Source organism: Siphateles boraxobius, unplaced genomic scaffold (assembly GCF_051911475.1).
Source record: "Siphateles boraxobius isolate OS27281-9 unplaced genomic scaffold, OSU_SipBor_1 35, whole genome shotgun sequence".
NCBI lineage: Eukaryota > Metazoa > Chordata > Actinopteri > Cypriniformes > Leuciscidae > Siphateles > Siphateles boraxobius.
This window is the reverse complement of record NW_027508975.1, coordinates 8,664,168-8,685,807: the sequence shown is the minus strand read 5'-3', so window position 1 is coordinate 8,685,807 and position 21,640 is coordinate 8,664,168. Positions and strand designations below refer to the sequence as shown.

The 21,640-nt window shown below is 36.8% G+C and overlaps 1 protein-coding gene across 3 annotated transcripts; it reads left to right on the top strand.

The window, feature by feature from the left end:
* The first annotated feature begins 32 nt into the window (after positions 1-32).
* Positions 33-21,640, top strand: fam91a1 (family with sequence similarity 91 member A1). 3 transcript variants are annotated; one of them, XM_077196220.1, is made up of 24 exons: positions 33-333; positions 1,442-1,526; positions 1,730-1,881; positions 4,753-4,810; positions 6,248-6,315; positions 6,537-6,650; positions 7,005-7,095; positions 9,745-9,807; positions 10,026-10,132; positions 10,242-10,280; positions 11,710-11,822; positions 13,127-13,236; positions 13,402-13,511; positions 14,472-14,558; positions 14,859-14,988; positions 15,744-15,892; positions 16,302-16,436; positions 16,751-16,864; positions 16,969-17,041; positions 17,256-17,393; positions 17,706-17,813; positions 17,990-18,113; positions 19,455-19,524; positions 20,108-21,640. In XM_077196220.1, the coding sequence occupies exons 1-24, from the start codon at positions 262-264 to the stop codon at positions 20,291-20,293; spliced, it is 2,496 nt and encodes an 831-aa protein (XP_077052335.1). In that variant the 5' UTR covers positions 33-261; the 3' UTR covers positions 20,294-21,640. The 3 variants fall into 3 exon arrangements, with proteins under 3 accessions (XP_077052335.1, XP_077052336.1, XP_077052337.1); XM_077196221.1 differs by lacking the exons at positions 33-333; positions 1,442-1,526; positions 1,730-1,881 and adding an exon at positions 4,404-4,491; XM_077196222.1 differs by lacking the exons at positions 33-333; positions 1,442-1,526; positions 1,730-1,881 and adding an exon at positions 4,608-4,669.

Genomic DNA, 21,640 nt, shown 5'->3' with positions numbered 1-21,640 from the left:
CTGCACTTACAACTAATCCCCTGTCGTCACGCGCTGAGCGGAAGTGACGTACATAGCCAGAAGCGTGACGAAGGCTCGCTTAGAAATACAACAAGGAAGTAGACGTTCACTGTCAAGGCTAAAATAACATTTATAAAGGAGACATTTAATAGTCCAACGGTGACCTATAATTGAATAAGTTCCGGGAGGGTATAGTCATCTCGGACTTACCCGAAAGCCCGCAAGTATCTGTTTGAATAACCGTGGAGCTCGAGTCCAGCAATGAACACGGACGTTGAATTTCACATCAGGCAGAATTACCCATGGAACAAACTGCCAGCAAATGTCAAACAGGTACAGTAACACACAGCACACATGTCTTTATCACACACACATACATTTGCCATCACTGCCTGTCCTACCTGCGTAATAATTCACAGCATCAGCACGATTTACAGATATTCTGTCATTCATCTCATTCATTCATTCATCCGTAAACACACACACACACACACACACACACACACACACACACACACCACCATCATCATCATCGTCGTCGTCGTCGTTGTTACTGTCATCAGATTCCTCTGCATGACACCAGTCTATGTGTATAAGATCAATAGATGTTGTAAGGCTAATTATAGACAGTCGAAAGGGTTTTTGCGTTAAAGACAGTTGGAATTGCCATTTTTGAGTAAATTAATTATTGCATCAGATGTCTAACGTTAACCCTGTGTGCATGAGTTATTTTATTTATTTATTTGATAAATAAAATAACTCATGTATAAGATCAATAACTGTGTATAAGATAACCCTGTGTGCATGAGTTATTTTGAAACGATGTATGTTAAAGTCCACAATAAATTAATAAAATAATGTTTATTTTTAATTTTATTTTTTCAAATACAAAATGTATTTATGTATTTTGATCCATAATTCTAATTTATATTGTAGTGGACATAATATATATACATTTTATAATATTTATTAATTGCTTTATTTATTTGTTTGTTTGTTTTATTGTTTGTTTGTTTATTTATTAGTATTTATTGAATTATTTATTGAGTACTTTGTTAATTTATTGATTGATTTATCAAAATGATATATTTTGAGAGTCATCCACTGTCCACTCCAATATATAATATATATTGGAAACCATGCATCATAGGGTTAAAAAGGAAACAAAATGAGACATTTGTTGACATACAGTAGGAATATTGGGTTATACAGTACATGTTTATAATATATAAAATGTGGATTTTGAAATACTTGATAAAATGTTGAAGTAGATTTTTCATGTGGCAATTGATTTTTCTTTCACATTCAATTCATATTCACACAGTCAAACACATTGTGTTTACTGACCATGCACTGTTACTGAATCTGTTGGGATTAAATGTTTTCGCACTTTCTCTCATACCTGCTTTGCCTTTTAATTGTCATCTTGCTTAATTCATAGAGTCTTGGAAACTCGCAGCGTGAATATGACAAGCAGGTTCTTCTGTACAGTATCCGAAACCAGCTACGCTTCCGCAATAACCTAGGTAAGCGTTAGATCAACTATTATAAAAATCTATTGCTTTTGTCTTCCATAACTCCTATTTTTCAATCCATTCCAGACCAAAAAGCTCAATGTATATTCTGTTAGCAGATGTAAATACATTGAAATAATGACCTGAAGGAGTGACCGAATCATTGCCCTGATTTAGTGTCCCACAACACTTGTCAAAAACCTCTTCTTTAACAGTCAGGCATGTGAAGAAGGATGAACGCAAGTATTACGAAGAGCTGTTGAAGTACAGCCGAGAGCATCTGATGCTTTACCCCTACCACCTGTCTGACATCATGGTCAAGGGTCTGCGGGTCACCCCCTTCTCCTACTACATCAGCATCATGGAGGTTTGCTCTTAAACTCTTAAAGTCTTGAACTGTTTTGAAAGCGTTTATTTAACCTTTTTTGTACTTTTTTGTTTTGTAATTGTTTGTTAAGAGAGTATAAACAACAATGGGGAGAATAGGGAGGAACTGCAAATGATGCTTAACTTAAACCTGCACTGCCCACCTAAGCACCACAGCTCAATGTGTAGGCCACCTCTCTAAAGAATTAATTACATTTTCTCAAACAGGCCTTCCAAATTGTTTGGTCTACAGTTACCACTGATGCTGCGAAAACTGTTGCAACATATGGTAGACATGGGCTGTCATCCAAGCGTTGTGTTTTACTGATCTAGTATGCAATTGTTTTTCTTCTTCTAATGATAGAGAAGTATTAACTGTTTACCATTTTATTGTTGCTCTTGTTAATGATCATTACAGTGTAAGTTCTGCATTCTGACAATGCTCCAGAGTCCAGACATGTAATTTTGTTAGATGGGTAGTTTTCTGTTTAAGCTTATGAAGATTACTGTAGATGACTCATGCAGTTTGTCAGCTTACCATATTTAATTGTATAAAACAACAGTGTCTGCTTTCTATCTCTTATGACTTTACCATCAGTAAGTTTTAATCTTAGTTCGTCTTTAAATATATATGTTCTGATAGCATCAAGGGAAAGCACTCTTATTTACTCACTTTCACGTCATTTCAAACCTGTATGACATTCTTTCTTCTGAGAAACAGAAAAGGAAAGGTTTAAATGCTGCTGTTTTCCATACAATGAAAGCGTCAGGGTATGTTTGGTTTGTCTGTGTTTAAGGGGCCATTTACACAACACCATTTTCAATTAAAAATGTCAAATTTTTTATGCGTTTTAACTAGGGGTGTAACCAGTGGTGTAGTCTAGTTTTTGCCGCCGCCGCCCCCCATTTTCTACTGTTTAGTGTTAATCGCAATCTAACTCAGCCAGTAAAGAGCTACATTTAGCTTTAGATGTTATATGAATATGGTCCTTGAAGCACAGGTTTTATTAGCTGACAATTAAAAGACTTAAACATTATAAGCACAAATAAAAATTTACTTTTTAAAAACTTGTGTGATATTCCTTTAAAATTGTCTTTTAATAGATTTGATTATTATTATTTTAAAAAGTACATCTTACTATGCAATTTCTTTCATAATTCCCTCGAGTTACTTTATTTATCTCTACAAACTTATATTTTGGTGGTTTGTAAATTAAAGACATTTGAGCTTCTGTGTGTTTTAATAAACTATTATTATCATTATTATTATTAGGCCTACTTGAAGTATACTCTACTGTGCAATAGTAATATATTTCTGTTATATTTTCTTCAAGTTATACAAAACTTTGATTTTGACAGGTTGTCATGAAGACTGTAAAGTTTGTGAGTGTGTATATGATACGAATGAATGACGGTAGTTTTATCAAATGAAATGGTAAAATTCTTGTGAAGTGACTCTCATAAAAGCTCTGCAATGAAGTTCAAATGTGTGCATGTCCTCCTCATAGACGCTGAAAACACCACGAGTGTCGCGCGCGCGTCAGTGTGTAGTAGAGCACACATTGAGCGCTCATTCACAGAAACACGCAGAACATTCAGAGTTTATTTCAATAGCAGTCTTTTTGAGCTTTAATATTCATAGACACTTAGTACATATCGAGATTTGATTCATTGTATCATTACTTTTGATTTATTCATTCAAAAATGGACAAATTGCGTGACGTTCCGCTTTACAGTAGGCTGTTACATTTGTTGCTGGATTCCGCGATTCGATCCGTGTCGCTGCGCAAAAACAGACGTCACGGCGGGGTGAATTTATGATTGAAAGTTCTTTCACAAATCGATGTTGTTACGAATCCTCACGCTTTTTAAATTGGGTATACGGAGATCTTCGACATTTCCTAGTGGGCATACGGAAATCCTTGACATTTTCTAATGGGTATACGGCGTATACCTGCGTATCACGTAGAGTAAACCACTGGGTGTAACGGTTCACAAAATCTACGGTTTGGTTTGTTACGAACCATTTATTTATATAACACGGTGGCCTGAATGCGCAAACTTTTGAAAACGATACCGTTATCATCTCTATGTAAACTACAAAATCACGGGTTTGTGAAATGGTGGCGTCATGTTTATGCATGTGTTCAGTCTATGGGCACAATGTTTCTTTACTGCCAACTTCTGGCCCAGTATGTATATTACAGCGTTTTTAGTGTGAACAAGAATCGTTATGACAGTATTGTTGTCTGTACACGAAAAACACAAAGGAAAAACCTTTCTGTTTTTAGTACATCATTGTCATGCAAACTTACCCTTAGTTTTGGTATTTGCTAGCCTGCCTTTCTGATTTCCTTGTTAGTTGCCTTGGTTACTGATTTAAGTTACGCACCTGTTTGTATTTGAGTTGCTCGTTATCTTGTTTCCTTCCTTTGTTCTACATATTTACTCCTCTGTATCCTCTTGTCATTAAAATAATTTTGTTCTGTTTGTGTCAAGTGTTTAAAATTATCTGATTATTTTTGTATTCTTTAATTAAAGACCTTACTGCTGCAATTAGATCCTTTATTTTTCATTCTCTGCGTCAACCCAGTGTGATAGAAAGTGGATGGTAACCAGGCTGTATTTTAAATCATCTGAAGCTCTATGATAGCTTTTTGTGACAAAAATGATCCATAGTCATCATTCATCCATTCAAAAGAGCAGCTTGGACATTCTGCTGTAATCACTTTCTTTTGATTTCCATGGAAGAAAGAAGGTCATATGGGTTTTGAAAGGCATAAGGAAGAGTATGACGACAGAATCATAACTCTTGTTTTGATAATTCATTTCAGTTAAATAATTTAACCGAATCTCTTTCCTCTTCATTCAGGACATCATGAACTGTGAGAAGAGTTATGATTCCCTGCCCAACTTCACTGCTGCTGATTGTAAGTTGTTTTCTCTCTGTCTGAACTGGGAATCATTACTTGTTACTGTTGCTGACTGTTCATGCACAATAACGAGGCCACAAACCACTAGAGACAACTGAACATTGCCCACTCAAAATGAAGTGGCTCTTCAGAATAAGTTATATTGACTAAAATGAAAGAACAGTAAATATTTTAATCAATATGTTTTGCTATTGCTTTGAAAGTAATTAATTTAGCAATGCCGTCTTTACGCTACAAAGTTGGCATATATATACTACAAAGGTTAAAGGTATGTTTACTGTTTGTGAAACAGTTTGTGAAAACGTCAGATTAGCCTATAAAAATTGAAATAAAATATAAATAAAATTATGCAGTTGAATCTGTTCAAGCAATAGAGTAGTAAAACTAAAAAATTAGTCCGTAAATTGATTCAGTCAGCAATCAATTCTGAAGTTATTGTTTTTTTTTATTATTATAAATATCATATATCACAGAAGACCCATTAAATTGAATGTTAAATGTAGTTTAGAAGCACGATATGCCTAGTATTCAAAAAGCACTGAATTTATAGCACTGAAATCAATAGTTTTGCAGGTTCAAGTGTGAAATACTGTGTAAATAGTCAGACATCGACATAAAATGTGTTTAGACTTTGGACTGGTATTTTCTATAGCTTGCTGGATTATGCATTTATGAATATGAGTTTTGAAATCACCACAAAGGAGCAATATAATAGTCTACAAGCACCCGACAATAATTTAAACCATCACATACTAAATTATTTTGTGGAAAAAGAAGGCATGGAATTTTTAGAGTATTTTATGAAACTCTTACATTTAGCCTTATGTCTTCTCATTATTCACATGAAAGAAACGTGCTGGCGTATCCTACGGGAATTGAAGTCATCACTTTTATGTGAATTGCAGGCACAGATTAAAGTGAATTGTGAAGAAGGCATTACAGTGTAACCACTCATACAGTACATATGCACTCCAAAGCATGTTGGTACAACATCAATGGCATAATAGCACAACATTAAAACATGTTATGAAACAAATAATTGTTTTTGAAACAATAATTGTTCACCATAGCTGGTTAGGCTGTGCATGCTCAGAGATCTCAGAGAACATGGTCTTTAGGTTGGGTAGACAGAAGGTAGCCAGCAGGCTATCCATGGCTCTCTCGCTCTAATCTCTCAGTCTGAAGTGATGCTGCTCTCCTGCCCTTCACAGCTCGCTCCACAGCCTTTGGCATCATGCCCGGCATGTCTCGGTCAGGCCTGGCCTTCTCTAATGAGCCCAGGACCCTGTGTCCTATGCATGGGGAGGGACAGGCTGCTAAGGCCACAGGAAGGCAGGATCTGGGGCATAGCTTGGAGATTAGGTGTCCACACATAAAGTATTTGAAAATCAGCAGCCATTAGCATAATAATTCATCTAACGGTTGACCTTTCAGGTCTGAGGCTACTTGGGATTGGCAGGAACCAGTACATTGACCTAATGAACCAATGCAGGTCTTCCAAAGTAAGTAGTTCTTGGTTTTACAATGTAGATCAATTAGGGTTTTTTGGTTAACTTCCAAGCTCTTCTGGGATTTCAACATGATGTTCATTAGATGATTCTCAAATCTGGATGGCTTCATGGGTCCCTTTGAAGATGAAAGATATAAATCCATAGAGAGCAGTGCTTTGTACACACAGTGATAACCTCACACTGTTGCCTAAGCAGCATCTGTCTGTGGCTAGAAATTCTTCCGGAGGAAAACGGCTCGGGATCTCCTGCCAGCAAAACCTGTGGAGATCACAGTAGAGCCCTGGTGGGTGGTACAGACTGGATACATCACCGAGGATGACATGAGGGTAAGACAAATTAATTCAACTATGTTTCTTCAGTCTTATTTATAAAATTATATTAGAAGGTGAAAAAAGGAAAGAATATTACTTCAAATAAATGGAATGGCTTAGAATAGAACTTAATTATGAATGTAATATTCCTGTTATGATGCAACTAAGACTCTGTTTTCATTAACGGTTACATCATTAAAAAAAAGAAAAAAAGATCAGAACAAAGAACCAAATTATTATCAACAGCTACATTTTCTCTCATGTTTCCTGCATGAAACTGTCAAGAGGACAAAGTCTCTTCTAGTTGTTCATTTGAAGGTTTGTAACTGGAGTGAAATGCCTGTGGCCTTTTGTGCTGGATGATTGCAGATCTGCTCTGTGGCGGAGAAGTCTGCCATTGATAAGCTGATAGATTCTGGACCACAGCTGGCTGGATCAATGGAGTACAACGTGGTTCTGAGTGAGTGTCACTGAGAGAGTTTCAGTCTTCTTGGAGGCCAACTTGCATGAAAAACCACTTGTAATAAAATATTGATTAAGCCAGGATATGATCTATGCGTGAATTCAAGTCTCTGTACTGATTAATCTAGATGTTTTACCATTAATGTTATAATGCAATGAAGTGTAGTGATGTAGTGATGATGACTTTGATTGTCATCCTTTTTCAGTACTGCAGATGTTGAAACTTGCTGATTTGGTAGCACTGGTGTCAGAGCCATTAAAACAAAAAAGTAAAGACAAAAAAAATAAAATAATAGCAAGTAATTTGTGACCACTAAATGCAATCACCATATATTTTGTCCCATAAAATTACATATTTGGCTTTGATAAGCATTGATGAAGTTGGGACACAGATAAAAAGGTACAAAGGTAACTCTTAATAAATCGTTTTTATATAGGCCTAATTTCTATAGACTTCAAACATTTTGACGGTGAATTTATGAAATGAGACTATAAAGGTCCTTCTAAAAAAATTAGCATATTGTGATAAAGTTCATTATTTTCCATAATGTAATGATAAAAATGAAACTTTCATATATTTTAGATTCATTGCACACCAACTGAAATATTTCAGGTCTTTTATTGTTTTAATACTGATGATTTTGGCATACAGCTCATGAAAACCCAAAATTCCTATCTAAAAAAATTAGCATATTTAATCCGACCAATAAAAGAAGTGTTTATAATACAAAAAAAAGTCAACCTTCAAAAAATTATGTTCAGTTATGCACTCAATACTTGGTCGGGAATCCTTTTGCAGAAATGACTGCTTCAATGCGGCGTGGCATGGAGGCAATCAGCCTGTGGCACTGTTGAGGTGTTTTGGAGGCCCAGGATGCTTCGATAGCGGCCTTAAGCTCATCCAGAGTGTTGGGTCTTGCGTCTCTCAACTTTCTCTTCACAATATCCTACAGATTCCCTATGGGGTTCAGGTCAGGAGAGTTGGCAGGCCAATTGAGCACAGTAATACCATGGTCAGTAAACCATTTACCAGTGGTTTTGGCACTGTGAGCAGGTGCCAGGTCGTGCTGAAAAATTAAATCTTCATCTCCATAAAGCTTTTCAGCAGACGGAAGCATGAAGTGCTCCAAAATCTCCTGATATCTAGCTGCATTGACCCTGCCCTTGATAAAACACAGTGGACCAACACCAGCAGCTGACATGGCACCCCAGACCATCACTGACTGTGGGTACTTGACACTGGACTTCAGGCATTTTGGCATTTCCTTCTCCCCAGTCTTCCTCCAGACTCTGCTACCTTGATTTCCGAATGACATGCAAAATTTGCTTTCATCCGAAAAAAGTACTTTGGACCACTGAGCAACAGTCCAGGTCAGGCGCTTCTGCCGCTGTTTCTGGTTCAAAAGTGGCTTGACCTGGGGAATGTGGCACCTGTAGCCCATTTCCTGCACACGCCTGTGCACGGTGGCTCTGGATGTTTCTACTCCAGACTCAGTCCACTGCTTCCGCAGGTCCCCCAAGGTCTGGAGTCGGTCCTTCTCCACAATCTTCCTCAGGGTCCGGTCACCTCTTCTCGTTGTGCAGCGTTTTTTGCCACAATTTTTCCTTCCCACAGACTTCCCACTGAGGTGCCTTGATACAGCACTCTGGGAACAGCCTATTTGTTCAGAAATTTCTTTCTGTGTCTTACCCTCTTGCTTGAGGGTGTCAATGATGGCCTTCTGGACAGCAGTCAGGTCGGCAGTCTTACCCATGATTGCGGTTTTGAGTAATGAAATTAGTTAATTTTTGATTCAGATGATTAGGTTAATAGCTTGTTTAGAGACCCTTTTCATGATATGCTAATTTTTTGAGATAGGAATTTTGGGTTTTCATGAGCTGTATGCCAAAATCATCAGTATTAAAACAATAAAATACCTGAAATATTTCAGTTGGTGTGCAATGAATCTAAAATATATGAAAGTTTAATTTTTATCATTACATTATGGAAAATAATGAACTTTATCACAATATGCTAATTTTTTTAGAAGGACCCGTATAACGGCCAGATATTAAATCAAAAGTAAAGTATATTCTCCCACTCCACTTAAATATTACATAATTTCTAATAAGGTTTTTTCAACTCTTAATATATACTTTTTATGTAGGCCTAATTTTTATAAACTTCAAACATTTTGACAGTGAATTATGAAAAGAGACTATATAATAGCCATAGTTATATAATAACACACACACATATATATATATATATATATATATATCCAAAGCAAATTATTTTCTGCCACTCCACTTAAATATTACATAATTATTTTAATAAGATAATAATAAAAATAGTAACAGCAACAACATATTTACTGAATATTTAACATTTGAGCCAAATTACCATAGTTAGTACAGTAACGTCTGGTCTGTACTGGACTGTGCTGAGCTGTCCATTGGCCTGTGTAGAGGATTGTTTTCCATGCCAGCAGATAATGGCAGCACACAATCAGAAAGTATCTGGCCAGTAACAGTACAACCCCTAACAAAAATGTAGTCACACATGCAGGAAAAGTAGTTGCAAAATGCCATAGTTTAATCACAGCTCTTATAGATGGTGCATTCAGTACAAGAAAATTCCTACCTATTAATTTTTTCATTTTTTCAGGTTTGTACAACCGGGGCTATATATATCTTGATGTGCCCATATCAGACGACAGCTGTATTTCAGGTATGCACTGCAGTTTATCAAATAGGCTTTATTTATAAGCTCTCGGGTGAGTTTGTACGAAACCCAATGTCTGTTTGCTTTGTATGACCCTTTTGAAAGGATTTTGCTTATCCATCCTGAGTTTCGCTTAGATTGTACGCAATAGAGGATGGGAGAATCATTGATCAAAAAGGGATGATGGCTCACCCACACAACCTCTACTTGGTTCTCATTTTCAGTGCCTCCGCTTGAGGGGTTTGTCATGAACAGAGTCCAGGGTGATTATTTCGAAACGCTTCTCTACAAAATCTTCGTTTCCATCGACGAGCAGACTAACGTGTCTGAGGTACATATTCAGTTTTCACTTTGCAGTGCACTTGAAATACTGTCTCGTTTCTTTAGTGATTCTGCTTGTCTTCGAGCCCCTGATACCACTTTTCTATTTGTCATTTCAGCTGGCTAATGTACTGGAGATTGACTTGGGCCTAGTGAAGGTACGTGTCTTGCAGGGATGAAAATGGAAGGCCATTTACATGGAATGTTTGATTTGAAATGATGCTTTTATAGCTGACTGGGAGGGCGGTGAATCCGGGATGCACCAGTGCTGGAATTACCGCCACTGCAAAAAAAAACGAAAGCCAGTTTTCTAAATCCCTTGCCCTTTTGATGGTTTATGAAATGAGTCCTCCTTTGAATGCATGATACAGACTGAGGAGAATGAAGACTGGACCATTGTGTTCACACATTTCCTTCGTAGCTGTTTAGCCCCATTGCAGTATCTGGCAGAGTGGAAAACAAGCTTATTCATAAGATCCGTCATGAAAAACCATCACTCCTTATTAGAAAAACCAACACTGACGTGACTCAAAGGACACGATCTTTACCAATGAATTTATTTTTACGCAGGATAGATAGTATTCATTTTCATTATCTCGTTGACATTTTGCTAAGACAAATAGAATGAAATGTTTCCTGCAGTCATCCTATTAGAGAAAACCTATTCATTTAGTAAATCATGATGATGTAGAGCATGTTTGAATAGACCCATTGCCATCAGTGTTTACATGGCAGACATGGTCCCTTTTGATAGGGACTGTGCCTGAAGACAAATACCTAAGTTGGAAAAGCTTGACTATTGGACCTCATTCATGAAACATGAGCAAATTATTTTTTTGTGTAAACCTAAAACCAGTCAATGCAACAATTTTATGTAAGAATGGTTTAATGGACATTATTAATCAATGATTTACACATAATTTCATTCCTTTCATGATTTATGTATAAAATAAAATATTCAGAAATATCAGTGTAGAGTGAGAATTCAAATCAACTCATCTAAAAATAGTGCAGTGATATTCAAATTCTCATTCTCATCATAATTTATAGTACAATGAAGGCATATTATATCAGGCTGTATGGAGCCCAAATCCTGACCTAGTTTCTCCAGCACCATTCAATCTTTCTCAGAGCCAACAGTGTTATCTTCATATGTGACAGTACCACAATTTTCTTTTCTGTTCCACTTCACCTGGAACCATTCTGAGTTTTGCTTATAGCCATGTAGAGAATAACCTTTGGAAAAATAAGGGAATATGTATTCATAACCTTAGCTCGGTTGGCCTTGCTGCGAAATAAGTCGGATGCAACAGATTTTTATGTTTCTTGTTGTCAGGTGAAAAGGGCAGATGGAAATTGTGTTTTGGCAGGATGCTGCTGTGATAATGTTTATTATTATAAAGCTGTTTCCGATATTGCTATGGATTATTCATGAAGATGTGTGGATGCTTTCCAAACATAATTCAGAGACTGGACGACTTGCACATAAAGTTATAGTGTTAACATGCAAATATAGTTGTCAATAATCATCATTGGTTTGTGTATGAATGCTGAGTGAATATTGGACTTTTCTCTGCTGTCTTCCAGAATGCAGTGTCCATGTATTGTCGCCTGGGGTTTGCTATCAAAAAGGGTCAGGTGATCAGCCCGGACCAGCTGCACCTCTCATGGAAGAGTGCCCCTTCGGTCAATAGACTCAAGTACGAGAAGACATTCCTGACACTGATGAATAGGCTATTAGTGCTGGCTCATGTCTGAGAAAAAAACCCAAAAACTTTTGTGGGAACCTCAAGCTCAGCCAGATAGACCATTCAGACATACAGAGACTCTATCTGTATGCTTGTTGTTAGTGGCCATTGCTCTATTATTATTGGTGGGCTACACAGCTGGCCATTTCTTTTGATAAAAAAGGGCAATTGTGCTGGGTAAATATCGATTTTCTGATTTAGTCCTTCCAATGAATAAAAATGAGTATGAAATAAATATTTATTCTTAAAATCTGAAGATTGGTCTTTTAAAATATGCATTTTTAGAGTTGATGCATGAACATTTCTGCCAAACATAATTTGTCTAGATTTCGCTGGGCTGCTGGTGGAAATTCGTTGCTACTTCACACAGACGCGTACTCTACCTCTATTCATCATTTTATTTATGTATTTATAATATAATTAATTAATTTATTAATTTGTCTATTTTTATTATTTATAATAAATATTCTATTTATAATGCTATTTATTTTTTGCTAGTGATGTTAATCTAATTTGTTTAATAATATATACAAATAATATAAATTTAAAATCTAATGTTACATAATACTTTTAATAATTATTATATTTTATAATGCAATAATATAAAAAGGTATCTATACTTAACAATAATGCAGAATAATAATACTTTTTTTAATTCATTTCCCATGAAGGAAAGAGTTTGTGTTATTGATAGTGACATCCAAAAAAAAAACACAGAAAACTCCTCCTCTGTTCTATTGTGTTGTGCTAGCTTTGCATCACACTCTGTAATGGCTAAAATATTTGAAAATATTAAAATAAAGAGAACCTGTAGTGCAACAGTCATCTAAAGTAATAAGTAAAACACTCCTGACATTGTAATTTAAATATCTCCAAAATTTACACTAACAAATTGAAATCAGAATTGAATTTTCTTTTCATATTTATTAATACAGGTAAGTTGACTGAGAACGAGTTCTCATTTATTGCAACAACCTGTGTAGGTCACACAAAAAAGAAAGAAATACATCCAAAAGTACAATATACAGCAAAACAAAAAAAATAAAAATAAAACAATAAAAGAAAGCAAAAACAATCACAAAAAACAAACACAATCAGTAATAAAATGATCCTTGAGCAGACGTTTGAGAGCTTGTGATTCAGAGTCAAATCGAATCAGGAATTTTTTTTGCTGGTTGCAATTGCTGTATGTGTATGAACGTCCTGTAAAACACTTATTGTGTTTTAACATGAGATTGTTTGTCTCAACTTGACAGGGGCACTATGGACCCTCAGAAGATGCTGCTGTCATGGGAGGGTGGCAGTCCAGTGATGGAGGCAGGTTCCTCAGCCACTGACACAGATACCACCAGCCTAGAGGACCAGGGTTAGAGCACAACTGCATTCATTAAATCATAAACCGCTTTCCACTCATCCGTTAAACACTAACTCACTCTACTGCAGTTTACTGTTAAACATTAGTCTGGCTCCAATCAGTACACAAATCACAATAATGGGTATAAAATGACTGTGATTTTCCCCTATCCTCCAGACACTGCAAGTGTGAGCAGTCTTAGTATTCCAGCGGCACCGACTAAGAGGATCGCCTTCCTGTTTGACTCCACCCTCACCGCCTTCCTCATGATGGGCAATCTCTCCCCTGTTAGTGTCTCACTCACAGATTTTTGTATTTCTGTTTTACAGTTGAAATATTTATAGTGTATTTTTAAGGTGCTTGATATCATTTATTGCAGACTGCATGCCTGGTTTCATAATTAAATGCAACTGAAAAGGGTTGTACCAATGCTAAAATAATGACCCGCTATAGTAAGCCAATAATTATTTTTACGTTTTGTACAATAACCGCTAAATGGATGATATACATTTTTGCAAATTAGGAATAAAAAAATCTATTGTTTTAAATGATTCAAGTGAATTTAGGCATCACAACATTATAATGCACAGTGTGTAAAATGGTTTACATTTAACAGTGTTAATGATTAACTTTAAGTGAACATTAGGTTACAGCAAAGGTCATCAGAATGTAAAAATATGGGAAAGGAGAATGTACAATTAAAAAGGCAATATCGACTATCGAATGTCAAATTTTAAAAACTCTAATATCGGCTGATATCTGATATTTTGACACAGATTCATCTGTCACTTGATAAAAGCAGCCAAATAAGGCAGATGCCAATATGAATTGTGTCATGCCCTTTGTCCTTTAAAAAACCATGAACAAAACTACTAGTTTACTAGTTTTAGTTAGTAAAAACACCCAGAATACGTTAAATATGAGTTCACTTGCAACAAGGACAAAACTCGATTTGTTTCCTCCACAATGTGTTTAGTGTGGTGAATTATTGCCTGCCGAGAGCATGAAACCATCGAAATTCAATTTTGTACACTAAACAATTTTAGTACTGTGTTATGTCACCACTTGAACTCAGTCTAAAAGCCTGACCCTGAAGCTAAACCAGTTGAGAACCACTGATTTAGTTAACTTAGAGGAGGATTCATACTCAAGGATTTTCTAAAATTGTCTAAGATTGAACTATTATCAAAGATGTTTTGTATATTATCTATAAATACCGGGATGTCATATGGTTCTTTTCATCTCAGAACTTGAAGAGCCACGCCGTTACGATGTTTGAGGTGGGGAAATTGTCTGATGAGACCTTGGACAGTTTTCTCATGGAATTGGAGAAGGTAATACCCTTATTATAGGACACAAAATAGGCTGAGGGACACACAGTGGACAGACAATCTCCGTCTCTGTGCTTGTATTGAAATAGAAAGGGGCCATCACCAGGAGCTGGTTATACAACACACAGACTCGCATTTTTCACTTTGGCACTGCTCTCACATCTCTTGCACACACAAAAGCATAAAGGCTATTGCATTCCTTCCTTAATATGTCTTTTCTTGTTTGCACACGTTCTCACACACACATATATAATGACTGTCTTTGTGTTGCTGAGGTTGATAAGGATGCTTTCATGTTATAAGGTGGAGAGCACCGCTGAAGGAGAGGCTCAGAGATATTTTGACCATGCGCTGACCCTCAGGAACACAATACTTTTTCTGCGCTACAACAAAGATCTCACGCCTGATCAGGGCCCTGATTTACCAAATATAGGTATGTGTCTGTTTCTGTGGGCTTGAATGTGCAAAACCTTGGTGATAAATCAAATATTTAGGCATTCAACATTATATCGTCACTTGACAAAAATGAATTCATTTTCACAAATCAGGCCTTCTGAATTGTTCAAGAATTCATTCATCTTTACTGATGCATTTTTAAGAATACAATGAATGATTGAAAGAAAAAATGAAAAATGATACAAAATATATATACAGCACAAAAATATAAGTATGTATAAAAATATATTGTTTAATTATTACAGATAAAGAAAAATTATTAAAAATCATTCTTCCTTTTGTTTTAGTTAAAATCAATGTGTGAAATATGCCTTGATTAATTCTGCATTTTGCTCCTTTTTTAAGTTCCCGCATTAACATTTGAATAATTTTTAAGTATTTAAATGTAAGTATTTTCAAAGCAAATGCAATTATATGTATATCAAATATAGTATACATATTGAGTATGCCAAATGTAATATATAAATGACAAAAATATATGTATATTTTCCAACCTTGGTCTGTACGCTTTTTCAAACATCAGCAAATATTTTATTGAAATTCTAACGAGATATTGGAATAATGGCATGTTGTTTTATTCCCTTTGGTGATCATTATCAGTGTCCTTATGTAAACTGTATCACTGTTTGATCTTTTATTGAATTATATTTTCTTTTAATTATCGAGTGGTACAAGTCCATGCATGTTCACACGTTCTGGTTGGCACTAATATATGTTTGTGTTTCTCATCAGGCCTGCCTCTGGACCTCCTCCGCTGTGAAAGCCTGCTGGGATTGGACCCTGCCACCTGCAGCCGTGTTTTAAACAAGAACTACAAACTGCTAGTTTCCATGGCGCCACTCAGCAACGAGATCCGGCCAATCAGCAGCTGCACGCCTCAGGTAGTCCCAACTCACCCAGGAGACTGTAGTCAGACCCGTAGAGAGGGATGTGTGATCACTGGGACTTACAAGACTTTGTGTGTGCTCACTGAGCAGTCAGATCCCTGTCCTCTTGAGAGTATGATTCAAGCTAAATAGGTCTTTCTTTGCCTCTGGGTTTCTTTACAAAAGTTGCTCGTTGTCTAAAACTACCACTGACTACATCTCTGCATTTCCATAATGTTCTTTGCTGTTTAGATGTCTTTCATTTTGAACAGCACAATAAGGTCAGCATTTGGCCTGGGGATAAGTTTCAGTGTGCGTTTAGAATAACTTCCCTTCGCATTTCACGTTTTGTCACTAGGTGCTGTTGGTTTTAAGTTAGGCTTGTATGTTAGAGTATCTATATTGTCTGGTCTGTTTCTTTCAGCACATCGGTCCAGCCATTCCTGAGGTCAGCTCCATCTGGTTCAAGCTGTATCTGTATTCCGTCACTGGTCAAGGCCCTCCTTCACTGCTGCTGTCCAAGGGCTCCAGGCTCCGGAAGCTGCCAGATATCTTCCAGGTCAGTCTCAGCATTTAAATATTTATTTCATTAAAAAAATATATATATATTTTACTTTATTGTGCATTCCAGTTTAATACAATTCTTATTGTATCAGTATTCCTTTTAAATATTTAAATTTATTTAAAATGCATTATAATATTAAAATAAATGCATGTATTTACATTCCATGTAAGTAAATAAATAAGGAATTTTTTCGAAGTCTCTTATGCACACCAAGACTGCATTTATTTGATGCATTTAAATGCATAAAATTTACGTACATATATTACGTACGAAATAACGCTTCCATTTTAATTTGGCATGTTACCTAGGCCTACGATCGACTGCTTATTACATCATGGGGTCATGACCCCGGGGTAGTCCCATCATCCAACGTGCTAACAATGTTGAATGATGCCCTGACCCACTCTGCTGTGCTCATTCAGGTAATACAGGGAGACCCTAAACAACTAAGAGTTACATATTCATATACCTAATATTTAACATATTCTCATATCCAAGTTATACAAAAATGTATTGCTCTGTTCAGGGACATGGAATGCATGGACATGGTGAGACTGTCTATGTCCCCTTCCCATTTGATGAGGAAGACCTTAAAGCAGGTAAAATCACTGTTATCAATACATACAGTGGCCCGATACAGTATTTGGACATAAAAATGTCTGAATTTCATTAGTTAAACCAAAAAAAAAAGTGTTTATATTTTGTTTAAATACTTTTTTGGGTCATTACAGATGTGTCTTTGTGCCTCATTTTAGCACTCTGAATAGCAGAGCCATTCTAACTGGGCGCTCTGGTTTGTGTTGCCTCTCCCAGAGTTCTCATATTCCAATATGTGTGCGCACAAAGCCCTTAAGATCTTGCGGGACAAAGTGGATCTGGAGCACCAGTGTGGCTACATCACTATGCTCAACCACAACAACAGACATCGCAGACGACCCAGTGACGCCGACGGTGGGGCTAAGAGCTTCTACTGAATCCACACTGTCCATTTAACCAATCTGTGAAAGGCCTGATAAGGACAGCACCTACGCTGATCATTAGCCACTCCAAGCTGTGTCAATAAGTGCTGCAATTAGATTAGAATGAGAACAACAACCAGTTCAAGCTCTCACCAGTGTGTTTTATTAGAGCAGGTCTCTAATTGAATTAATGTTTTAATTGCAGTCCACGTGTTTGATTGCATCACTAATCAGAGTGAAACTTGAACACTACCTTCAGGGTCTCAAAGAAACATGAGATTCACTCTTTTCACTTTCCTCACAGGAGACCCTGATCTTAGCGGAGTGCTTGAAGCCAACGGGAGCAATGAATCTTTTGAGCTGGTTACAGAGGAGAATAGCGGAGATGGCAGCAAGAAACTGGGAACAGAAGGTAGGTGTTCTTTGACTGATAAAGTCAGAACCACAGAATTTTTTTTTTTTTTTTTTCAGAAAACATGCGAAATGGATTTGAACATGCCAGAATGTGTTAAACTGAACTGAGAGTACTAGTGGGGAATGCTAATCAATATGAGGCGCTCAGAAAATCGTGTTTGCTCACTCTCCCAGGGACGTCCAGTGAGGATGAATGGGTTCCTCTGGAGCTTTGCTTTGGGATGCCTCTTTTTAGTTCTGAGCTAAACCGCAAAGTGTGTCAAAGGATCGTCTCCCACAAACTCTGCAGCAAAGACAGGTGACAACCTAAACAACCTTTTTTGTTACTGTGCATTAAGATTTTTAAAAATACTGTGGTTGCATTTCTGCAAATATTTCTGGCTAAGCACATATGAGTCCAACCCATTTACTTTCCCTTTAACCATTTCCTTTTGTCTGTACACTATCAATATCTGTAATAGTAGCACTACACTGTATATATATTAACATTAAGCCGATTCAGACAGCGCTTAAACGCACATCAACACACACAATTATGCCAAAATGCCAGTTTTGTCGAGTATCCTCGCAAGCACAGTTAAATGAAGTCTTAAATTTATGCAAAGAGTTGTGAGAAAATAGGATGTGCGTCTGATCTGCTTCATATGCGTCAGGTGACAGCATATGTGACAGCATCCTATTAATCCTGCAGCTGTGATGTCTGTCATTAATGTTAATCGAAGAACAAAAGACAGTGAAAATCACTCACTGCTTGACAGGGCAAGTAAAAATCTCAACTTGAAATGGAGCCCTGATATATTGAAGGGCAGGTAAATGGGGCATTTATTATAATGGGTTTATGTAAAGATTGTTTTAAGTTCACTTAAATTAAAAGTTGTTACATTTATTTAAAGCCTAATAAATGTAAAAATTATTTAAAAAAGATTGCTTTCAATTATATGGTTGAGATGGTCTCTATTTCATAGAGACATCAGTAGCGGTATTGGGGGTTGGTGATGCCTCCTTTGTTGTTTCTACCTTAATTTGGAGATTAAATGTGAAAATATTACAATATGAAAATATATTAAAAACTTTAATATTAGGTTGCATTAATTGCGATTAATTGAAGATTTTTGTTTTGTTTTTTTTAGTTATTTTGGTACAGTGATATAATTAATCTGTTAACTAAATAATAACTAAATAATTACCTTCTCATTTGTGTTTGTACAAATGAATGTTTGTTGGGCTTTGATAATAATTAAAGATGCAAAGTCAGAAATTCTATAAATAAACTTGGTGTTTTGGAATACTAATTCAATGTGTGTATTTTTGCTGTATTTTTGCCAAACCTTTGCCACGTTTCATTATCATTGCTACCATTTTTCGATTAACGTCCCAACTACACTGACAGGTAACACTAAAAATAGGTGGTGTGAGAAATCACACCTGTTCTCTGCGACTGACCTGTGCTTTTTAATCAGAAACAATGTCTGCTTGCATAATGACATATTGAATAAATGCATTAACAATATTACGAAAAATGAAGCCTATTTAAACAGCGTTAAGAATATTTAATCATGTTAGTTTTGACAGCTTTAATTACAACAGATATGGTCATATTGGACTAAAGAATAAGGAACATACTCTGTTTCTTTTGCAGTCTTCAAGAGTTACTACATTCCAGTCGAAAACTGGCATTAAAAGTTCTCAGTTTTGTTCAATCATTCCAGGTAAATATTCACCGATTTTTTTTATTTATTTATAATAATATATAGCTGTATTACACTGTCATGGAAAACCTGGAAGTATCATGGAGTTTAATGAAATCAGGAACTTGAAATGAAATCTTATAAAGTCATTGAAATTTCTATAGTGCATATAATTTTTTCTAGTTACCCTGCTCAAAAATCCAGCATTGCTGGTCACTGGCATAAGGTATGTTTTTGCATGCTGGGATCAGCATGGTTTGCTGGTCACCAGCATTGGAATCTGTAGGGCTGGTGGACCAATTACACTAGCTCTGTTTTGCTTGAGAACGGCATTACTTTGCTGGTCCACCAGCTAGACAAGAACTATCCCAGCTCTAACCGGCATGAACCAGCCTGGACCAACCTGAAATTCCTGATGCTTAATGCTGGATTTTTTTTTAGCAGGATATGCTCTGCTGTAAAATATTTCATCAGCTAGAAATTGCTCTTTGGGAGTGCAATCTCTATAAAAATGGGCATGAAGTGTGAGACTCCAGGTGTTTTTTCACTGTCAGATGTTCTTTGTATGTGTGGTGAGTTAACCATTTTTCACCGTCCCTCACAGGACGGAAAACAGCCTGCGGACCCTGACAGTGGGGTCTCGGGTCCCCTGTGTCAGCCCCCGGCAGAGTCTGGCGTCCCCCTCCCTGCGATCAACCTGTTCTTCAAGGACGGCGAGCTGAAGGAATGGAGCGGCCGAGCGCCTCCCTCCCTACACATCTCTGCCCCACAGAGAGATCAGCCCACATAAAATACCATTCTCTCAAAATAACCCTGTTCAGATCCACACCATACTCCACTCACTTATGTCATGAGTTACCATGTTACCTGTGGCACTCTATCGCACACAGCCATCAAATGCTGCCGCCGTTCGTCACATCTGGATGCGAGCGTCCAGAGTAACTCAAAAATCCCAACGGTTTCAATCAAACATCACATTCACCCAACGTCACACGAATACAAAATAGAAAAGCTATTTACAAATGATCCTATATTGACCTTTTAATGTGTATATAGACTTCGCTTGGAAAACATAGGACCAATCCTGGGCTCAATCCTAACCCTACTCGTATTGTCATGTTTTGTGACCTGATGCATGATATCACTGCACAAAATCTCAAAAACTACTTGACTAAGGGTTTGAAAACATGAAGTTGAGGTTTACTTTTTGCACAAAGCCCTGTGGATGACATTCAGGTATAATCGATTTGTTTTTTATTTTCTTTGTAAATCAAGACCTTTGTTGGTACTTGATTACAGTCAAGTTCTTGTTGAGTCGTATTCCAGTAGGAAAACCTGTCTCTCAATTCTGCTTAGCAGAGGAGCATTTCTGCTTCACTGAGACCAAAGACCAACTTGTTTTATGTTGATTTTTACCATTATTTTACTTTCTTGCTGCCTTATTTGCGTTGTGCCCAGTAGACTGCTGTATCACCAAATGCATATTTTTTCCACTTGGACAGTTTTAACACGTTCAATTCGTTTTTGTCTAGCTCAGGCACACAAACCTGCAATTAGTGACAACAAGGTTATCGAATATCAAATCAGTAGTGTTGAATATCAGTATAGGTTTAGAGTTTGTTGTGCGAATAATATACAGTAATACAGCATTAAAATCCCCCTCAGTGGCCTGACCTTTTCCCTCATGCCTTTACTTAGGGTGCTGCCAGTGTTTCCCCAAACAAACCTTATAGTGGTGTATGATGGTGATGATGAAGACCGCATTAGAGATGTTGATGCTGCATGATGAGTGTGTAGAGTCGTTGTGTGTATTGTGCGCCGTTCTCTCCTCATCTCTTTATTTCCCCTGTCCATGCCTTCCTGCATCTATAAGATCCAAAACGATACTGGCCCCGTGCCTGACCCTGTCACAGTGTTAGGGAAAAAATAACAAATAGTTTTATAAAGTCACCCTTCATTTTAGGAACTCTCTGTTGTAGTGTACTTGATGGGACCGTGTACATGCTCTTGTAATTAAATGGGTACAGAAGTTACATTTCCCCTCTCACGCCATCCCATTCTCCGAAAAATATGTCATAACAAATGAATATGTAAAAAGTATATGAAAGTACTAATAAATATGTTACAAAAACACCAA